This window comes from Salvelinus namaycush, chromosome 21, assembly GCF_016432855.1.
Source record: "Salvelinus namaycush isolate Seneca chromosome 21, SaNama_1.0, whole genome shotgun sequence".
In the NCBI taxonomy this organism is placed as follows: domain Eukaryota; kingdom Metazoa; phylum Chordata; class Actinopteri; order Salmoniformes; family Salmonidae; genus Salvelinus; species Salvelinus namaycush.
In genome coordinates, this window is record NC_052327.1 from 24,986,656 (window position 1) to 25,010,306 (window position 23,651).

General features: G+C 41.2%; 1 protein-coding gene across 1 annotated transcript in view; it reads left to right on the top strand.

Annotated features, from left to right (window-relative positions):
• The window catches only part of LOC120066226 (NEDD4-binding protein 1-like), a 49,183-nt gene extending 37,111 nt beyond the window's left edge, over positions 1-12,072 (top strand). Inside the window, exons 3-7 of the mRNA XM_039017440.1 lie at positions 6,691-6,821; positions 8,382-8,478; positions 9,481-9,588; positions 11,326-11,427; positions 11,555-12,072. Of these exons, the coding sequence (XP_038873368.1) occupies positions 6,691-6,821; positions 8,382-8,478; positions 9,481-9,588; positions 11,326-11,427; positions 11,555-11,936 (820 nt within the window). The 3' untranslated portion in view covers positions 11,937-12,072. The remainder of the gene's footprint in view (positions 1-6,690; positions 6,822-8,381; positions 8,479-9,480; positions 9,589-11,325; positions 11,428-11,554) is intronic.
• The last annotated feature ends 11,579 nt before the right edge of the window (positions 12,073-23,651 follow it).

Sequence of the window (23,651 nt, forward strand, 5' to 3'; positions counted from 1 at the left end):
TAAGCTACCTCCAATGTCGTTTTAGAGAATTTGGCAGTACGTCCAACCGGCCTCTCAACCGCAGACCACATGTAACCGCGCCAGCCCAGGACCTCCACATCCGGTTTCTTCACCTGTGGGATCATCTGAGACCAGCCACCTGTGAGGCGTCTGTTTCTCAAACTAGACACTCTAATGTACTTGTCCTCTTGCTCAGTTGTGCACCGGGGCCTCCCACTCCTCTTTCTATTCTGGTTAGAGCCAGTTTGCGCTGTCCTGTGAAGGGAGTGGTACACAGCGTTGTACGGGATCTTCCATTTCTTGGCAATTTTTCGCATGTAATAGCCTTCATTTTTCAGAACAAGAATAGACTGACGAGTTTCAGAAGAAAGTTATTTTTTTATGGCCATTTTGAGCCTGTAATCGACACCCACAAATGCTGATGCTCCAGATACTCAACTAGTCTGAAGAAGGCCAGTTTTATTGCTTTTTTAATCAGCATAACAGTTTTCATCTGTGCTAAAATAATTGCAAAAGGGTTTTCTAATGATCAATTAGCCTTTTAAAATGATAAACTTGGATTAGCTAACACAACATGCCAAATTCTGTTTCAATATAGAAATGCTACAAAAAAAACGTGTTGAAACGTGTTACAAATGATGGAATCACACATGATTCACCGAATGATATTTTGAAAGAGGAAGTAAAGTACTTTAAGAATGTTTTCATTTCAGTCTCTTCCATCTCCACTAACTGAAACTAATTGTATGGATTTTTTTCCTAATAATAATTTTAAATTAACATCTGTACAGAAACACTCATGTGAAGGCCAAATTACAGAGGAGGAACTTCTTGATGCAATTAAAGCCTTTAAGGCTGGGAAAACTCCAGGGCTGGATGGCATACCAGTGGAAGTATACAAACTTTTTTTGATATACTCAGAGGACCATTATTAGCATGTTTTAACCACTCCTATATAAATGGTAGATTATCAGACACGCAACAAGAAGGTCTGATATCATTATTACTGAAACAGGACCCAAGTTGTATATATAAAGATCCAGTCCATTTAAACAATTTGAGACCTCTTACATTTCAGTGTTGTGATACAAAAATCCTAGCAAAATGCTTGGTGCATAGAATTTAAAAAGTATTGTCAGATATTATTCATCCTAATCAGACAGGTTTTTTACATGGACGATGCATTGGAGATAATATAAGACAAGTACTGGAAACAATAGAATACTATGAAATATTGGGGACACCAGGCCTGGTTTTCATAGCTGATTTTGAAAAGGCTTTTGATAAAGTACGACTGGAGTTTATATATAAATGCCTAGAATATTTCAATTTTGGGGAATCTCTTATAAAATGGATTAAAGTTATGTCTAGTAACCCTAGGTGTAAAATAATAAATAATGGCTACATCTCAGAAAGTTTTAAACTATCTAGAGGAGTAAAACAAGGTTGTCCACTATCGGCATATCTATTTATTATTGCCATCGAAATGTTAGCTGTTAAAATTAGATCAAACAATAATATTAAGGGGTTAGAAATCCGTGGCTTAAAAACTAAGGTGTCATTGTATGCTGATGATTCATGTTTTCTTTTTAAACCACAATTAGAATCTCTCCACGGCCTCATAGAGGATCTAGATACTTTTGCTATCCTCTCTGGATGAAAACCAAATTATGATTACGTATTGGATCACTAAAAAATGCTAATTTTACATTACCGTGTAGTTCACCAATTAAATAGTCTGACGGAGATGTGGACATACTCAGTATACAAATCCCAAAAGAAAGAAATGATCTCACTCCAATACATTTTTATTGAAAGTTAGCAAAAATAGATAAGATCTTGCTACCATGGAAAGGAAAATACCTGTCTATTTGTGGAAAAATCGCCCTGATTAACTCTTTAGTTGTATCACAGTTGACCTATTTGCTTATGGTTTTGCCTACACCTAGTGACCTGCTTTTTAAATTATGTGAACAAAATATATTCAATTTTATTTGGAATGGCAAGCCAGACAAAATTAAAAAGGCCTATTTATATAACGAATATGAATTCGGAGGGCAGAAATGATTAAATATTAAAGCATTAGACCTCTCACTAAAGGCATCAGTCATACTAAAGTTATACTTAAATCCAAACTGGTTCTCTAGTAAATTGGTAGGAATGTCTCATCCTGTTCAAGAATGACCTTTTTCCCTTTTATTCAGATTACACCTGCTCACTTTCGGTTGTTTGAAAAGGAAATAATCTCCAAAATATCGTTATTTTTTTTTAAACAAGCCTTAAAAAGTTGGTTGCAATTTCAGTTTAATCCACCTGAAAAGACAGAACAAATAATACAACAAATATTGTGGTTAAACTCAAATATACTAATTGATTTAATAAAATGTATTTTTAGAAGAAATGTTTAAAAAATGTATAATTTTTGTGAATGATATCATAAATAGGACTGGTGGAGTTATGTCACACATGCAGCTAACACAGAAATATGGAAATGTCTGCTCTACCCAAAATTACAACCAACTAATTGCAGCATTACCACAAAAATGGAAGAGGCAAGTAGAAGGGTAAAAAAGTAAGAACTTGTATGTCGGCCCTGTATTAAAGAACATAAATGATTAAAGAAAAGTGTGATAAATTAAAAAAATATACCAATTTAATTTAAGGACCAAAAAACTGACAGCTGTGCCATATAAATTGCAAAATAGTTGTGAAGAGATTTTCGATGTACCCATTCCATGGCACATGGTCTATGAATTGATACGCAAAACAACGCTGGATTCAAAACTTCACATTTTTCAAATTAAATTACTATACAAAATTCTTGCAACCAATAGAATGTTATATATATGGGGGATACAATCTTCCCAGCTCTGCAGATTTTGCTGTGAGGAGGCAGAGTCATTAGATCATTTATTTTGGTAGTCCATATGTAGCTCGTTTTTGATCACGGGTCCAGGAATGGCTGAAGAATTGCAACATTTGCCTAGAACTAACGCTGCAGACAGCAATACTGGGTGATTTGAAAAGCCATAGTCAATCAATCAATAATATAATAATTGTTTTAGAAAAATATATATTTTTAATTTACAATCTGTAAAAGCTATGACAATAGAAAGGTTCAGTACTTTTGTCAAGCATCACAGCACAGTTGAAAAATATATGGCAAATATAAATCCAAAATGGATGGTGTTGAGAGATAGATGGGAGGGGTTGAATGGAGCTGAAGAGTGGGACTAATAACAAGATAACCAATGTAAAACATACGGGGTCTGTAAAATGTATATAGGTTCAGAAATTTTGTGAAATTGCACAGTTACAAATAAAAATCAAACTGGATGGATATCAGAAATAGAGGAAGGACTAAAAATAAACAAAATATAACTATTGTAAAATAGATTGTGTCTGTAAAATGTGTATAAGATGTATAAACTGAAGGTAGAAGCCTAAGTCTTATTGTTTATTAGTTTACTCCAATTGGGGAAAGGGTGGTAGGGTTTGCGGGGAATAATAAAGGTATATTTTAAAAAAAAGATCTATGTCTATATAGGTATGTGTATGTATATATGTGTATATGTATGCATGTGTGTGGATGGATATATACACTGCTCAAAAAAATAAAGGGAACACTAAAATAACACATCCTAGATCTGAATGAATGAAATATTCTTATTAAATACTTTTTTCTTTACATAGTTGAATGTGCTGACAACAAAATCACACAAATTATCAATGGAAATCAAATGTATCAACCCATGGAGGTCTGGATTTGGAGTCACACTCAAAATTAAAGTGGAAAACCACACTACAGGCTGATCCAACTTTGATGTAATGTCCTTAAAACAAGTCAAAATGAGGCTCAGTAGTGTGTGTGGCCTCCACGTGCCTGTATGACCTCCCTACAACGCCTGGGCATGCTCCTGATGAGGTGGCGGATGGTCTCCTGAGGGATCTCCTCCCAGACCTGGACTAAAGCATCCGCCAACTCCTGGACAGTCTGTGGTGCAACGTGGCGTTGGTGGATGGAGCGAGACATGATGTCCCAGATGTGCTCAATTGGATTCAGGTCTGGGGAACGGGCGGGCCAGTCCATAGCATCAATGCCTTCCTCTTGCAGGAACTGCTGACACACTTCAGCCACATGAGGTCTAGCATTAGGAGGAACCCAGGGCCAACCGCACCAGCATATGGTCTCACAAGGGGTCTGAGGATCTCATCTCGGTACCTAATGGCAGTCAGGCTACCTCTGGCGAGCACATGGAGGGCTGTGCGGCCCCCCAAAGAAATGCCACCCCACACCATGACTGACCCACCGCCAAACCGGTCATGCTGGAGGATGTTGCAGGCAGCAGAACGTTCTCCACGGCGTCTCCAGACTCTGTCACGTCTGTCACATGTGCTCAGTGTGAACCTGCTTTCATCTGTGAAGAGCACAGGGCGCCAGTGGCGAATTTGCCAATCTTGGTGTTCTCTGGCAAATGCCAAACGTCCTGCACGGTGTTGGGCTGTAAGCACAACCCCCACCTGTGGACGTCGGGCCCTCATACCACCCTCATGGAGTCTGTTTCTGACCATTTGAGCAGACACATGCACATTTGTGGCCTGCTGGAGGTCATTTTGCAGGGCTCTGGCAGTGCTTCTCCTGCTCCTCCTTGCACAAAGGCGGAGGTAGCGGTCCTGCTGCTGGGTTGTTGCCCTCCTACGGCCTCCTCCACGTCTCCTGATGTACTGGCCTGTCTCCTGGTAGCGCCTCCATGCTCTGGACACTACGCTGACAGACACAGCAAACCTTCTTGCCACAGCTCGCATTGATGTGCCATCCTGGATGAGCTGCACTACCTGAGCCACTTGTGTGGGTTGTAGACTCCGTCTCATGCTACCACTAGAGTGAAAGCACCGCCAGCATTCAAAAGTGACCAAAACATCAGCCAGGAAGCATAGGAACTGAGAAGTGGTCTGTGGTCACCACCTGCAGAACCACTCCTTTATTGGGGGTGTCTTGCTAATTGCCTATAATTTCCACCTGTTGTCTATTCCATTTGCACAACAGCATGTGAAATCTATTGTCAATCAGTGTTGCTTCCTAAGTGGACAGTTTGATTTCACAGAAGTGTGATTGACTTGGAGTTACATTGTGTTGTTTAAGTGTTCCCTTTATTTTTTTGAGCAGTGTATATTTACAAAAAAAATATATATGGGGGATTGGAAATGATACAGACAATTACATTGATGGAAGCAACAATCTTTCCGCAATATTAAGCTGATCCACCCCTTTAAAAAAAAAAGGAGGGAAAAAAACAACAACACAACACAACGTGCCATTGGAACACAGGAGTGATGGTTGCTGATAATGGGCCGCTGTACACCTATGTAGATATTCCTTTAAAAATCAGCCGTTTCCAGCTACAATAGTCATTTACAACATTAACAGTGTCTACACTGTATTTCAGATCAATTTGACGTTATTTTAATGGACAAAAAAATTTGCTTTAATTTCAAAAACAAGGACATTTCTAAGTGACCCCAAACTTTTAAACTGTAGTGTACGCAAAAAAGAAGAAAATCTGAGTTTACGCATTTTTAGATCATTGATGTTAATGGTTTAAAAATGACAATTGATGTGTTTTTTTCTCAAGAAATAAACAAGTAATTTGACAACACTGTTTGTACGCTTTTAAATGATACACTCAACCGTTTATCTTTCATAGTGATGAAGACATGCATGTCTCATGGTATGGTGGGGTATGACAAATGGGTCAACTTTGAGCAGCTTTATCTCCTGAATGTTTTGGCATTCAGGTCCAAAATGTCACTTTCTGACCACTTGTTCCATGGGCAAACGTGTATTGAAAGTTTTGTTTAAATCAAAAGGGATGCTGTCAAAAAGTGATTCAAATGGATTTACCTCATACACTACATGCTTGTCGAACATCTCATTCCAAAATCATGGGCATTAATACGGTGTTGATCCCCCCTTTGCTGCTATAACAGCCTCCACTCTTCTGGGAAGGCTTTCCACCAGATGTTGGAACATTGCTGCAGGGACTTGCTTGCATTCAGCCATTAGAGCATTAGTGAGGTCGGCACTGATGTTGGGGTGAATAGGCCTGGCTCGCAGTCAGCGTTCCAATTCCAATCCCAAAGGTGTTTGATGGGGTTGACGTCAGGGCTCTGTGCAGGCCAGTCAAGTTCTTCCACACCGATCTCGACAAACCATATCTGTATGGACCTTGCTTTGTACACAGGGAAATGGTCATGCCTTCCCCAAACTGTTGCCACAAAGTTGGAAGCACAGAATCGTCTAGAATGTCATTGTACGCTGTAGTGTTAAGATTTATCTTCATTGGAACTAAGGGGCCCGAACCATGAAAAACGGCCCCAGACAATTACTCCTCCTCCAGGTAGAGATCTCCTGGCATCCGCCAAACCCAGATTAGTCCGTTGGACTGCCAGATGGTGAAGCGTGATTCATCACTCCAGAGAACGCGTTTCCACTGCTCCAGAGTACAATGGCAGCGAGCTTTACACCACTTGAGCCGACACTTGGCATTTGTGACAATATCGTTTGAAGGCAGTCATCAATTTGTCAATCTGAAATACAACAATCACTTGATGTATTAGTTATAAGGCAGTCCTAAACCTAATCACTGCTAAATAACCCTTCCTCCCTGTCTTCCTCCTGCTCCTCTTTAGGCACGGTCTCCACCGCTTCTTCTCATGCCGGGGGATAGCCATTGCTGTTGAGGCCTTTTGGAGTCGGGGCCACCGGGAGATCACCGTCTTTGTGCCTCAGTGGAGGCAGAAGAGAGACCGCTATACCACAGGTCAGAACAGACACGCCACAGCACAGGCCACCTCAACCTGAGCTAAATCTCATTCTTCTGGTTTTGGGTGGTAAAAAATGTACATGACTTGTACCGGTAGGAAAGCCATCCAAGGCTTTGGTCAGTTGAAAGACGATTGGAAAATAGTTGGGAGGATTCATGTTTGAATAGTTATAGTTATAATAGTTATAATGTGCTCCATGTGTGCTCTGTTAAGGATATGTTTAAATGCAGTGGTGATTTTAGCATGTAAATCTTGGTGGGGTAAACTCCCAAAAATGTTTTTAGCGCATGCCAGCAAAGATACTACACTAAACAATACATTAATTGCACTATAACGGTGACAAACGGTGCCCACAACTGTTAGAGCCTACATAAAGCTGTCCTAACAGCAGAGCTTTCTTTCCAGCACCATGGAATGAATCCTTACCACTGCTACACCTGGCTTTCAGTGAAGCCTTGTCTGGCAGCGAAACAGTTCATTATGGCTGACTTGCTTAAACAAATGTGGCTTCTACTGACAATTGAGATGTACAAACTATGGCATAAGGGGACGACGAGCAGATAAGAAGCAACCTGTCATTTTGATTTAAGACATTAATGAGCGAGGTAGGACGGACGTACAGTACCAGTCAAAAGTTTGGACACACCTACTCATTCAAGGGTTTTTATTTATTTTTACTATTTTCTACATAAACTATGAAATAACACATGGAATCATGTAGTAACCAAAAAAGTGTTAAACAAATCAAAATATATTTTAGATTCTTCAAAGTAGCCTTGATGACAGCTTTGCACACTCTTGGCATTCTCTCAACCAGCTTCACCTGGAATGCTTTTCCAACAGTCTTGAAGAAATTCCCACATATGCTGAGCACTTGTTGGCTGATTTTCCTTCACTCTGTGGTCCAACTCATCCCAAACCATCTCAATTGGGTTGAGGTCGGTTGTGTGGAGGCCAGGTCATCTGATGCAGCACTCCATCACTCTCCTTCTTGGTCAAATAGCCCATACACAGCCTGGAGGTGTGTTGGGTCATTGTCCTGTTGAAAAATAAATGATAGTCCCACTAAGTGCAAACCAGATGGGATAGCGTATCTCTGCAGAATGCTGTGATAGCCTTGCTGGTTAAGTGTGCCACTCACAGACAGTGTCACCAGCAAAGCACCATCACACCTCCTACTCCATGCTTCACAGTGGGAACCACACATGCGGAGATCATCCGTTCACCTATTCTGTCTCACAAAGACACGGCGGTTGGAACCAAAAATCTTACATTTGAACTCCGGTCTAATGTCCATTGCTGTAGATATTCCATTAAAAATCTGCCGTTTCCAGCTACAATAGTCATTTACAACATTAACAATGTCTACACTGTATTTCTGATCAATTTATGTTATTTTAATGGACAAAAAAATGTTTTTCTTTAAAAAACAAGGGCATTTCTAAGTGACCCCAAACTTTTGAACGGCAGTGTATATTTTTTTTTGTGCCCCACCTGCCCTGAATGACGGGTCATCACGGTGTAAATGTGTGTATTTGCTCCACGTGTTTCAACAGAACAACATTACCTGAATCAACTGGAAGACCTGCGTCTGCTCTCCTTCACTCCTTCCAGAGAGGTCTGTGGAAAGAGGATTTCCTCACATGATGACAGGTACTGCTTAGTCACGCATCTCACCTCGTCATACAGCCTGCCCACCCTCTGTATATTCAACCCTGTGTCCCCCCCCCCCCCCTTAATGTACAAAACATTAAGAACACCTTCTAGGCTCTGGTAGTATATGGGTATATGGGTATTTGGAGAATTTTTTTATTTTTATGAAGTTTAATATTTGTAGCTACTTTTTAAGTAAATGCTTGCAGTCAACTTGTGCAATATGTTAGGTGATAAAGAACATTGCGTTCTTAATTTCAGCTGTCACATTATTATGAAGTTTATTTTAGTCCCCAGTCACATGTCATGTGGACTCTACAAGGTGTCAAAAGCATTCCACAGGGATGCTGGCCCATGTTGACTCCAATGCTTCCCACAGTTGTGTTAAATTGGCTGGATGTCCTTTGGGTGGTGGATCATTCTTGATACACACAGGAAACTGTTGAGTGTGAAAACCCCAGCAGTGTTGTAGTTCTTGACACAAACCAGTGCGCCATACTCTATTCAAAGGTACTTAAATCTTTTGTCTTGCCCATTCACCCTCTGAAGCGCACACATACACAATCCATGTGTCAATTGTCTCGAGGCTTAAAAATCCTTTTTTAACCTGCCTCCTCTCCTTCATCTACACTGATTGAAGTGAAAATGTTTTTTTTGCTAACATTTGCTAACATCCTTGCTCACCTTTTTATTCAGATTTTTTTATTGAACCTTTATTTAACTAGGCAAGTCAGAACAAATTCTGATTTACAATGACGGCCTACCCCGGCCAAACCCGGACGACGCTGGGCCAATTGTGCGCCACCCTATGGGACTCCCTATCACGGCCGGATGTGATACAGCCTGGATTCGAACCAGGGACTGTAGTGATGCCTCTTGCACTGAGATGCAGTGCCTTAGACCGCTGTGCCACTCGGGAGCCTTGCCCACATTCTCTACTGCCACCTCATCCATACTGACTCACTGTCAGCTGACTCAGTCTTATCACTCTCTCACCTGCAGGTTTCTGCTCCATCTGGCAGAGAAGACAGGAGGGGTTATCGTCACCAATGACAACCTGCGGGACTTTGTAAATACATCACAGGCATGGATGAAGATCATCCAAGAGAGGTGAAGGCCTTTTAACCAATCATCAGACATGCACTAATTTCTCCACAGACATTTATATATATACAGTGGGGCAAAAAAGTATTTAGTCAGCCACCAATTGTGCAAGTTTTCCCACTTAAAAAGATGAGAGAGGCCTGTAATTTTCATCATAGGTACACTTCAACTATGACAGACAAAATGAGGGGGAAAAATCCAGCAAATCACATTGTAGGATTTTTAATGAATTTATTTGCAAATTATGGTGGAAAATAAGTATTTGGTCACCTACAAACAAGCAAGATTTCTGGCTCTCACAGACCTGTAACTTCTTCTTTAAGAGGCTCCTCTGTCCTCCACTCGTTACCTGTATTAATGGCACCTGTTTGAACTTGTTATCAGTATAAAAGACACCTGTCCACAACCTCAAACAGTCACACTCCAAACTCCACTATGGCCAAGACCAAAGAGCTGTCAAAGGACACCAGAAACAAAATTGTAGACCTGCACCAGGCTGGAAAGACTGAATCTGCAATAGGTAAGCAGCTTGGTTTGAAGAAATCAACTGTTGGAGCAATTATTAGGAAATGGAAGACATACAAGACCACTGATAATCTCCCTCGATCTGGGGCTCCACGCAAGATCTCACCCCGTGGGGTCAAAATGATCACAAGAACGGTGAGCAAAAATCCCAGAACCACACGGGGGGACCTAGTGAATGACCTGCAGAGAGCTGGGACCAAAGTAACAAAGCCTACCATCAGTAACACACTATGCCGCCAGGGACTCAAATCCTGCAGTGCCAGACGTGTCCCCCTGCTTAAGCCAGTACATGTCCAGGCCCGTCTGAAGTTTGCTAGAGAGCATTTGGATGATCCAGAAGAAGATTGGGAGAATGTCATATGGTCAGATGAAACCAAAATAGAACTTTTTGGTAAAAACTCAACTCGTTGTGTTTGGAGGACAAAGAATGCTGAGTTTCATCCAAAGAACACCATACCTACTGTGAAGCATGGGGGTGGAAACATCATGCTTTGGGGCTGTTTTTCTGCAAAGGGACCAGGACGACTGATCCGTGTAAAGAAAAGAATGAATGGGGCCATGTATCGTGAGATTTTGAGTGAAAACCTCCTTCCATCAGCAAGGGCATTGAAGATGAAACGTGGCTGGGTCTTTCAGCATGACAATGATCCCAAACACACCGCCCGGGCAACGAAGGAGTGGCTTCGTAAGAAGCATTTCAAGGTCCTGGAGTGGCCTAGCCAGTCTCCAGATCTCAACCCCATAGAAAATCTTTGGAGGGAGTTGAAAGTCCGTGTTGCCCAGCAACAGCCCCAAAACATCACTGCTCTAGAGGAGATCTGCATGGAGGAATGGGCCAAAATACCAGCAACAGTGTGTGAAAACCTTGTGAAGACTTACAGAAAACGTTTGACCTCTGTCATTGCCAACAAAGGGTATATAACAAAGTATTTAGATAAACTTTTGTTATTGACCAAATACTTATTTTCCACCATAATTTGCAAATAAATTAATAAAAAATCCTACAATGTGACTTTCTGGATTTTTTTTCTCATTTTGTCTGTCATAGTTGAAGTGTACCTATGATGAAAATTACAGGCCTCTCTCATCTTTTTAAGTGGAAGAACTTGCACAATTGGTGGCTGACTAAATTATTTTTTGCCCCACTGTATATATAATCCATGGACACATTATGTTAAGAAGCCTTCTCCCCTAACACTGATTGTCCCCTTTTTCAAGGCTTTTGCAGTTTACCTTTGTGGAGGACCACTTTATGATCCCAGATGACCCCCTGGGGAAACATGGCCCCCACCTGGATGTTTTCTTACGGAAGGACAACAGGTGTGTGTGTGAAAGAAAGGAGATGAAAGTATTGTTCATACACTATGTCCTGACTGCAATGTGTGCGTACATGCATGCACACATGGCATGTATGTGTGAATATTGACCAAACGTGTCTCTCTCACAGACGGAGCCCAGTTGCACCTCTTCTGAGGCCGGACCCCCAAGCCACCCCGCAGCATGTCCAAGCTCTGCAGTCTGCTCCCTGCCCCTCAGCTACCCCCCATCCCTCAGCTACCCCCTTGATGAGGCCACCCTCCCAATGGCCGCACTCTGGGCCCCCTGGGTGGCACCCCCCTTGCCCTACACCCTCCCCCCCTCTCCAGCGGTCGCACTCCCCTCCCCCAACACCCTCCCCCCCTCCCCAGCGGTCACCCTTGGAAACCATAGAGCTCAAAAGGAAGATGTACGATATCTTCCCCGGCCAGAAGCAGCGCATTGACTGTATCCTGTGTGACAACCCCTACATGAGGGACCTGAACGCACTGTCAGGCCTTCTGCTGGGATGAAACCAAGCTCACATACAGTACTCAGCCACTCACACACAGATACACTTACAAGTCTGTCTGTCGAATGATGGCGCCAAAAGTAGGCCTATGTATGGAAAACTGAGATGTTTTTTATTAAAGACGATGATCAACTGCACTGCTATTGGATGGCTATTTGTTTGGAAGGCATCAGTCTCCATTTTATCCACATTTTGTTTAAGTTCAACAGTGTCCATGGAACATATCCACTAGCACAAATGCACTTCTATACATCTCTAAATAGTTTGCTTTCTAGTGAAACCATGGAATGTGGGGAGAAATTGTCCAGCTGGCATATGATGTGCTCATATTTGTTCTGAGTACTTAAGTCTTTAAAGTGTGAAACCAAAATTGTGTTGAAATTGCTGTTATAACTGCTGAAGGAAAAGTTATTTTGTTCATGTTGTAATATAATTACAGTTTATATTATTTGATTGAGCACATATGAAAATTGTGACATGTAGATATGGTTTTATGTGAACAACTACGAAAAATACAGCAGCCCATAAAGACGTTTTTTTTTTTTAAACCAGTGGAACTTCAATCTGCCTAATTGCTTCAGTGAATCACAAAACAGTGCTTTAGTACCAGGTTGGCAGGGTCTGGAGGACCAAGTGCCCTGTCCTAGCACACTCCTGTGCTGAGGTTAATGATATCTTATATTAATATTTTAGTAAATTATATTTCTTACCTACTACACGTCAGTCTGGCTGCCCCTTATCTTCTAGTACTGAATGTCCAATACACTCACTGAGGACATAGCCATTGTATCTTCGGAAGAGTCCCAGACTGACTCGGATGCCAGAAGAGACAATTTACCCATGTTACTCAATGATCTGGCACACCCTGGCCATTCTCTTTTGCAAGTCACTACCTTGTAATGGTAACACATAGCAAACCTGGAGTTCATGGTTGGTCAATAGGATAAGACCCCAGTCACCAGCTATGGCCACCAGAGGTCACTGTATACTAAGCTGTCAGGGGCTAGTTGCTACTGAATCACTTCTTCATTACCACAAACAAGAGTTAGTGAGTGACCTGTTTATTATGAATAAATTAATTTGCTTCAGTTGTGTATAACTTCGGTTTTGTTTAACAGTAGTGATGGGGGGGGGGGGGGGGGGGGTCGATACAGTTACAGATTGGGATATTATATTTTACAATATATCGTATCGGTTTGACAATATCGCAATATTATTTTTGCACTAGTTGGCTATAACTGCACCAAAACTCAGTGTTTTTCCTTAATAGCTTATTTTCCATCTTTTTAAATAGGGAGCCAATTTGTTTTCAGCACTTTTATATTACTGATCAAAACTTGTTTTCTCATGCTCTCTCATTTCTCTGCAGCAGACATATGGTGAGCAATGTTTGGACCACGGAATCGCAATAAAATCACAGTATTGAATTGCAATACACATAGAATCGCAAGACATATTGTATCAGCATCATATCGTGAGGACCCTGGCAATTCCCACCCCTGTATAATAGTAATATTCAACTCTTTTGGGATGTGTTTGTCAGTGTATTCTACCAGTGAGGTAAAACTTTGGTCTATGTCTCCAAGTCCCCTTTTGTTTATTCTCAACAAAATGCAATGGATGTCAGTCACTGATGTTTGGTTTAAAAAAATTAATTTAAAAAAAATTCAGATTTCTATGAGAAGGGAAATGCAGTGGTATCACCAGTGAGGGTACAGACATTTTGTGGGTATCTCACAGTTACTTGAAAGACAGGGTGTGTATTTGATCTCCACAGGCTGGTAAAGTTAAAAAGGCAATGTGTTTGTCATAAACAATACTTAATTTTCTTATTCTGTATGTTGCCGTCTTTGTTCTTACCATACATTTATGAGCTGTTTTGTTGGGGTGTGTAGACAGGGACTGAAAACTAAAAATAGCCATATACATTATAAGAGAAACAGTGACTGCAGAAGGGTAAAGCTGTGAGGCATTTGCTCAAATAAATGTATTCAGGCTGAGTAACTTACCAACTGTCTGAAGGGAGAGACAACTGGCTAGCCTGGTCTCATAGACTAGACATGAGGGTTGAAGGGCGGGAACCCGGTTACCGAGATTTACCGCCACAAACCACTCCCTTTTCCCGAGATAAATAACTGTAAGAAACCGGTCAATTATAATAAGTTATTTATATAAACAGCATGGCGTGAAATGGAACTGTTAAATTATATGCGATGTCTAAATCTGGCTCCTCAACTGCTTCTGCAGGATGAATCGGGACTCAGGGTGGGGACAGACAGCCCATCTCAGTATGGAGCGCAGTTCACAATGCATGTAGACCTATCATCTCATGGTAAAAATGTTTTATTGCGACAGGTAGTTCTGCATTTGCTGCAGCATAGTTTATGCTACACTAATATAAAGACCAAATGCTCGTCGAATTTACCCATATCCATCGGGTTTTCGGGGGTCACCTTGTTTTTTCATTGTAAAGATATATATTTTTTAATTGCAGGTGCAGTTTCAAAACAGTCTATCACTCGAATATCATTGCTTTTAATCAGTGCATGCGCGAGCACTCTCGCAATCTTTTTTTCTCTCCAACGCCATTCAAATTGCATCCAAAATAGATCATCCTGTTCTAGATTGATATACAGTTGAAGTCAGAAGTTTACATACACTTAGGTTGGACTCATTAAAACTTGTTTCACAAATTTCTTGTTAACAAACTATAGTTTTGGCAAGTGTGTTAGAACATCTACTTTGTGCATGACACAAGTAATTTTTACAACAATTGTTTACAGATTATTTCACTTATAATTCACTGTATCGCAATTCCAGTGGGTCAGAAGTTTACATACACTAAGTTGACTGTGCCTTTAAACAGCTTGGGAAATTCCAGAAAATGTTGTCATGGCTTTAGAAGCTTCTGATAGGCTAGTTGACATCATTTGAGTCAATTGGAGGTGAACCTGTAGATGTATTTCAAGGCCTACCTTCAAACTCAGTGCCTCTTTGCTTGACATCATGGGAAAATCAAAAGAAATCAGCCAAGACCCCAGAAACAAAATTGTAGACCTCCACAAGTCTGGTTCATCCTTGGGAGCAATTTCCAAACGTCTGAAGGTACCACGTTCATCTGTACAAACAATAGTACACAAATAGCATGGAACCACGCAGCCGTCATACCGCTCAGGAAGGAGACGCGTTCTGTCTCCTAGAGATGAACGTACTTTGGTGCGAAAAGTGCAAATCAATCCCATAACTACAGCAAAGAACCTTGTGAAGATGCTGGAGGAAACGGGTACAAAAGTATCTATATCCACAGTAAAACAAGTCCTATATCGACATAACCTGAAAGGCCGCTCAGCAAGGAAGAAGCCACTGCTCCAAAACCGCCATAAAAAAGCCAGACTACGGTTTGCAACTGTACATGGGGACAAAGATTGTACTTTTTGGAGAAGTGTACTCTGGTCTGATGAAACAAAAATAGAACTGTTTGGCCATAATGACCATCGTTATGTTTGGAGGAAAAAGGGGGAGGCTTGCAAGCCGAAGAACACCATCCCAACCGTGAAGCACTGGGGTGGCAGCGTCATGTTGTGGGGGTGCTTTGCTGCAGGAGGGACTGGTGCACGTCACAAAATAGATGGCATCATGAGGAAAGAAAATTATGTGGATATATTGAAGCAACATCTCAAGACATCAGTCAGGAAGTTAAAGCTTGGTCGCAAATGGGTCTTCCAAATCGACAATGACCCCAAGCATACTTCCAAAGTTGTGGCAAATGGCTTAAGGACAACAAAGTCAAGGTATTGGAGTGGCCATCACAAAGCCCTGACCTCAATCCTATAGAAAATGTGTGTGCAGAACTGAAAAAGCGTGTGCGTGCAAGGAGGCCTACAAACCTGACTCAGTTACACCAGCTCTGTCAGAAGGAATGGGCCAAAATTCACCCAACTTATTGTGGGAAGCTTGTGGAAGGCTACCCGAAACGTTTGACCCAAGTTAAAGAAATTAAAAGGCAATGCTACCAAATACTAATTGAGTGTACGTAAACTTCTGACCCACTGGGAATGTGATGAAAGAAATAAAAGCTGAAATAAATAATGCTCTCTACTATTATTCTGTTATTTCACATTCTTAAAATAAATTGGTGATCCTAACTGACCTAAGACAGGGAATTTTTACTGTGATTAAATGTAAGGAATTGTGAAAAACTGAGTTTAAATGTATTTGGCAAAGGTCTATGTAAACTTCCGACTTCAACTGTATAGCCCTCCCTGTTTAAATAAAGGTTAAATAAAAAAATGTCCTAACCTAGCCTACCTCTTTCAGGTAATAAATTCAATGCAATATTAGCCTTATATTTAGCTAATTAATGATGGCTTATGCATAATAATGTTGTAACTTTTAGCTTCTGTCTCTTGCACAATATGCAAGCACCTGTGCTTCGCTGGCGCCTCTCCTTAAAAAACGCTCCATAGCTCTTGGAGTCCCATGCAGAAAAAGCTAGACTAGAATAGCTTGCTGGACATTTTTTTTGTATTTCTTAAACTAACAGACTATTTGAAGAGGGATGCAAGCTCTTGTTTGCTGAATGTTAAATACAGCAGCCAATAGAACTGGTAGTTTGAAAGAAGAGCGAACACACGCGATGGCAGCAGGCTATAGCAGTTATTTATTCAGACCCATAACCATTCAATCTTGATGATGAGAAGTGAAAGCCTTCTGAATCTAATTCTAGTCCTAAATTATTCAGGGATGTCATTAGAATGATGAAGATAAGGACAACTAAACTTATTTCATTTATTTCATGAAGCAACAATAGCGAAAGAGGAGGTAAGCTAATAACATGAGAGGAAATATTATGAAAGGTACATATGTGTCAGCCTACTATTTATACAAATAGGCCCAAATTCGCTACCATATACTTGTAACTTTGTCGGCCGCATGTGCTGCACCAGAATCGCCTGTTCTCTCCCTGATTTATCATGGTTTGAACAATGTGCATAATTCCAGTCCATATAATACTATTTACATTTTAGTCATTTAGCAGACGCTCTTATCCAGACCGATTAGGGTTAAGTCCTTTGCTCAAAGGCAAATCGACAGATTTTTCACCTAGTTGGCTGAGGGATTTGAACCAGCGACCTTTTGGTTACCGGCACAACGCTGCCTGGAGCCTAATTTCATTTATTTACCCAAGAGAGAATAAAGCTAGTTTACATCTATTGCATTTTATGTTTTTCTGTTGTGCATAATGTGCAGTAGCACATAGTGCATTCGGAAAGTATTCAGACCCCTTGACTTTTTCCACATTTTGTTAGGTTACAGCCTTATTCTAAAATGTATTATTGTTTTCCCTCATCAAATCTACACACAATACCCCATAATGATGAAGCAAAAACAGGTTATTAGAAATGTGTGCTAATGAAATAAAATTAACTGAAATATCACATTTACATACAGTACCAGTCAAAAGTTTGGACAAACCTACTCATTCCAGAGTGTTTCTCTATTTGTACTATTTTACGCATTGTAGAATAATGGTGAAGACATCAAAACTATGAAATAACACATATGGAATCATCTAGTAACCAAAAAAGTGTTAAAGAAATCAAATTATATTTTATATTTAATATTCTTCAAAGTAGCCACCCTTAACCTTGATGACAGCTTTGCACACTCTTGGCATTCTCTCAACCAGCTTCATGAGGTAGTCAACTGGAATGCATTTCAATTAACAGGTGTGCCTTGTTAAAAGTATTGTAATGAAACAGCAGGGGGCAGGTCTCGAACCCTCGACCTTCTAGCCCGAAGTCCAGCGCGCTATCGACTGTGCCGCAAAAGCATGCTCATGCGGCAGAGTCGATTTCCGCGCTTATAAATCCAGGGTCGTTACACTACTCCCTCCTTTCAAAGAGTGCGTCCTCGCGCCAGCTTGCGACTCTATGTCTTACAGGAACGCGCTCACCGGCGAAGCACACGCACTGTCGTGGATGCAAGGTCTGATCACTTCTGACACCAATGTAATGAAACAGCAGGAGGCAGGTCTCGAACCCTCGACCTTCTAGCCCGAAGTCCAGCGCGCTATCGACTGTGCCGCAAAAGCATGCTCATGCGGCAGAGTCGATTTCCGCGCTTATAAATCCAGGGTCGTTACAGTATATTAGTGGAATGTCTTTCCTTCTTAATGCGTTTGAGCCCTTAATGCGCTTGATCTCCGCACATATTGGGGCGGCAGGTAGCCTAGTGGTTAGAGTGTTGGGCCAGTAAATAAAAGGTTGCTGGATCAAATCCCAGAGCTGACAAGGTAAAAATCTGTTGTTCTGCCCCTGAGCAAGGCAGTTAACCCACTGTTCCTCGGGCACCGTGGATGTTGATTAAGGAAGCCCCCCCCCCACACCTCTCTGATTCAGAGGGGTTGGGTTAAATGCGGAAGACACATTTCAGTTGAGGGCATTCAGTTGTACAACTGACTAGTTATCCCCATATGTGGTTCCCACTGTGGGGGTGCTTTGCTGGTGACACTGTTGGAGATGTATTTAGAATTCACACAGGACAATGACCCAAAACACACCTCCAGGGAGAGTGATGAAGTGCTGCATCAGATGACCTGGCCTCCACAATCACCTGACCTCAAACCAATTGAGATGGTTTGGGATGAGTTGGATCGCAGAGTGAAGGAAAAGCAGCCAACAAGTGCTCAGCATATGTGGGAACTCCTTCAAGACTGTTGGAAAAGCATTCCTCATGAAGCTGGTTGAAAGAATGCCAAGAGTGTGCAAAGCTGTCCTACTTTGAAGAATCTAAAAATGTATTTTGATTTGTTGAACACTTTTTTGGTTACTACATGATTCCATATGTGTTATTTCAAAGTTTTGAGTCTTCACTATTATACAATGTAGAAAATAGTTTAAAAAAATAAAAACCCTTAAATGAGTAGGTGTGTCCAAACTTTTGACTGGTACTGTAAGTATTCAGACACTTTACTCAGTACTTTGTTGAAGCACCTTTGGCAATGATTACAGCCTCAAGTCTTCTTGGGTATGACGCTACAAGCTTGGCACACCTGTATTTTGGGGATTTCTCCCATTCTTCTCTGCAGATACTCTCAAGCTCTGTCAGGTTGGATGGGGAGCATTGTTGCACAGCTATTTGCAGGTCTCGCCAGAGATGTTCGATCGGGTTCCAGTCCAGGCTCTGGCTGGGCCACTCAAGGACATTCAGAGATTTGTCCCGAAGCCATGCCTGCATTGTCTTGGCTGTGTGCTTAGGGTCGTCGTCCTGTTGGAAGGTGAACCTTCGCCCCAGTCTGAGGTCCTGAGCACCCTGGAGCAGGTTTTCATCAAGGATCTCTCTGTACTTTGCACCGTTCATCTTTGCCTCGATCCTGACTAGTCTCCCAGTCCGTGGTGCAGAAAAACATCCCACAGCATGATACTGCCACCACCATGCTTCACCGTAGGGATGGTGCCAGGTTTCCTCCAGATGTGACGCTTGGCATTCAGGCCAAAGAGTTCAATCTTGGTTTCGTCAGACCAGAGAATCTTGTTTCTCATGGTCTGAGAGTCTTTAGGTGCCTTTTGGCAAACTCCAAGTGGGCTGTCATGTGCCTTTTACTGAGGAGTGAATGTTTTTATTTTTAATACATTTGCAAAAAAATCTAAAAACCTGTGTTTTCTTTGTCATGTTGAGGTATTGTGTGTAGATTGCTGAGGATTTTTTTTACATCCATTTTAGAATAAGGCTGCAATGTAACAAAATGTGGAAAAAGTCAAGGGCTATGAATATTTTCCAAAGGCACTGTATATATGTATTGGATAACTGCACAATCATTTGGGATTTTTTGGGCTTGGGCTCATTAAATGTCTTTAATGTAGTGCTCATTAAATGTCTTTAATGTAGTGCTCATAAAATGTATTTAATGTAGGGCTCATTAGGCTCAGGTAGCATCAGGCTTGAATTTTCAATCAAACCTCTAATCAAATCCAGATGTAGGCCTATTTATATGATTTATAATGCTTTTGAATGAGACTTCCGGTTTTGGCAGGAAATACCGGGTTACCTGGGAGAAAAGTGATTTATTCTCGGGATGAATCATTTGTAAAATATCAGAAAAATATTTAACCCTACTAGACATAACATAGTAAACATAAATCCAGCACACTCAAATGAATATGTTACATTTGGTGTGGTTACATAAGACAGAAAGTTACGTGAGGCAAAAACAAAATAAGGGTGGTTGGTCAGGGTGGATGGGTTGGCTTATAACACGAACATCTAGCAACCCAAAGGTTGTGTGTTCAAATCTCATCAAGAAAACCTTTGGCATTTTAGCTAATTGGCAACTTTGCAACTACCTACTACTTTTTTCCGCTACACCTTAAGGTTAGCATGTTAACTAACCTTTCCCCTAACCTTAACCCTTTAACCTGAAAATTTGGGGCGGCAGAGTAGCCTAGTGTTTAGAGTGTTCGACTAGTAACCGAAAGGTTACAAGTTCAAATCCCCGAGCTGACAAGGTACAAATCTGTCGTTCTACCCCTGAACAGGCAGTTAACCCACTGTTCCAAGGCCGTCATTGAAAATAAGAATTTGTTCTTAACTGACTTGCTTAGTTAAATAAAAGGTTAAAAAAACTCACCTTAACCGCTAACATTAGCCACAACAAATTGGAATTCATATCATATGTATTGCAAATTCATAACATATTGTAAAAACTGCAATTCGTAACATAAGCGAATTGTAATTTATCATATGAAATGAATGATCGACATCCACAAATGAATACATACCATACGAAACGTAACATATTATACTAAATGGAGGGAGACAGGGATAGAAATATAAATCTGAGTCCAGGTTGAACTGGCATGTCCAGAATCCTTTACTGACTGCTGATCACGAGAATGCTAATTCATCGAGCCTGGTGAATTTGAGCATCAGAGTTTGTTTAGACATCATCAGGTAGGAATTTAGTTGTCATTATAATTGGATGAGAACCATGTGTGGCTCATTAGTGTGGATAATTGCCTCATTGTTCCCACACGCAACAGTTTTGCTAAGATTTGGGTTGTCAAGTACTAAATTCAAGATCCCTGTTTTAAATACCAGCAGTTGTAGTGGTTTCCTCATAGGCTAGTTCTTCAGGGAAGCCCTTGCCCTCAAAGGTCATAGTTATGTAAGAAATGTATTTTACTCAACCATCTTCATTATGCAAACAGCAACTTAATTATGCAAACCTTTGTGGTTTCTGTTTACAAGCCGAGTTAGAGTAACTACGCCCTACTTACCTGAAGAGGAGTAACATGTCAACATTAACACTATCGAAAGTCTATAAAAAGTTATTCAAGATCTTGAATGGAACCACTCAACTGATGCTGCACTTTACCCTCTACTCCCCAATTCCCATCTAGCATGACCAGGGTATGAAATTAGCACCAGGCTGGAGTATGGAAAGAAATAAGACCATTATTTTAGTCAATAAAACCCCGCCCCACTCCTTCCTTCCCTGACCATGGCAAGAAAAAGCATTGTTCTGTCCAGAGAGGAATGTTCAAATACCATCAACATTCCAGGGCCTGGTTTCCCAAATGCATCTTAAACCTAAATTAATCTAAGAACAGTTAAATATTCTAAAAGCCAATTTATGCTTGATTAAAACATTTGGTCGGAGGCTCCGTATGGAGGGTGTGAAGCAATAGCGGCACCTCTGGAGGCACGCAGAGTCCAAACTGAGCTCTGTACCGCATCGCTGTGCGCCTCTCAAATGCTGTAACAATATGGAGGGCTCTGTATAGCTCCGCATTTACATGATTGGTTGACGGTAGGTGAGGGCGGGAGGTCCTGTGTAAACACAAACTCACTTCCTTGACAACTGCTCTGCGCTGCTTCGTGAAGCGCAAGAAGTATGAATGCCCTGATTTCTTCATAGATCGTATCCCCGTAAATGCTGCACGACCAATGCAGACGTTAGATTGACCATGTAGTGCTTTTCAGCAGTTCTGCTTTCTCCGCAGCTCCCCCTCCCGTTACCCTCCTGTTGAAGGCCCACTAAACGTTCTTTCTGCACTGTTGTTGAAATAATTTGCTTTATTTCGTATAATATAAGCTTCTGTCTTACGTATACTAAATAATGCCATAGATTCCGTTTTTGAAAAATAGTCAACTTGAAGGCAAAAAAGGGAAGCATGATATAAGATGCGAACCTGGTATTTAAACTGATTACGGCTACTAAGAGACAATTTATGCTTGATCCGAAATTGTTGTTGGAGGCACGATATGGATAAATAGTGTGACGCAATTGCGGAGCATCCAGGTGGCACGCAGAGTCCAAACTGAGCTCTGTACCGCATCGCTGTGCGCCTCTCAAATGTTGTAACAATATGGAGGGCTCTGTATAGCTCTACATTTACATAATTGGTTGACGGTAGGTGGGGGCGGGATGTCCAGTATAAACACAAACTCTCTTCCTTGATAACTTCCTTCACAATCGCTCTGATCTGCTCAGCGAAGCGCAAGAAGTATAAATGGCCTGACTTCTGCAAAAGCTGTATCACAGTAAATGCTGTATGGCCTATGCAGACCTCGGATTGACCATGTCGCGCCTTTTATGGTAAACTACAGCGATCATTGTTTGGCCAGAGGTTAGTAGTAGAAATTGGATCCAGAGGGGAACATCACAGTTCAGCTTGTTTTGTTGTTGCAGACAACCACAAATATTTGCAGCAGCACTGTGTGCAGAGTAAACTTGGATCGAATAAGAATATTTAGATTCGCTAGACTTGTTACCTGGTATTTAAACTGATTACAGGCTACTAAGAGACCATTTATGCTTGATCCGAAAATGTTGTTGGAGGCACCGTTGTCCCCAGGTCACCAGAATTGTATCTACAGTAAGCTATTCATTATCTTTGTTGTTGTGTGTCACTTCATTCAGATTAAAAGGGCTATGAACTGTACATGTATTATCCTCACTTCACGACCTGGTTTTAAAGCCAAGGGAGGGGTTACAAAGCCTCAGACTATAGTGCCTCCATCTGCTGCAAAGCTGCCAACACTGATGTAATATCCTGTCAGTGGCTGAGCAGGCAAATTCTTCAGCTGGAAAGAGCACAGAAATAATGTATAAAATGAGAGTGTGCAATGAATTCCAGATCCAAGAGTTCCAACTTCCATTAACTAACAGGACCTGTATTGCACTTGCAGAGGCTAATGTTTTGTTTGAAGTAAACGTGTACATCATTTTCATGTCCTTGAAACCAAGTAAACAAGACAGAGAGAGAGGGCAATAGAGGGGGGGTCAGTCCACCTGTCTTTGTTGACCTTGGACTCTAATGTCCTTTGTGTTCTGAACATATAGGTGAAGTCTGGTTGAGATGAGTCATAATAGGCTAACTGACAGGGTTGGGTAGGTTACTTTCTAAATGTAATCCATTACTTACTAGTTACCTGTCCAAAATTGTAATCAGTAACGTAACTTTTGGATTACCCAAACTCAATAATGTAATCTGGTTACTTTCAGTTACTTTTGGATTACTTTGCTCTGAAGAGGCATTAGAAGAAGACAAAAATGATCCATCAAACGCATTTGGTGTCAAATCAAATGTATTTATATAGCCCTTCTTACATCAGCTGATATCTCAAAGTGCTGTACAGAAACCCAGCCTAAAACCCAAAACAGCAAGCAATGCAGGTGTAGAAGCACGGTGGCTAGGAGAAACTCCCTAGA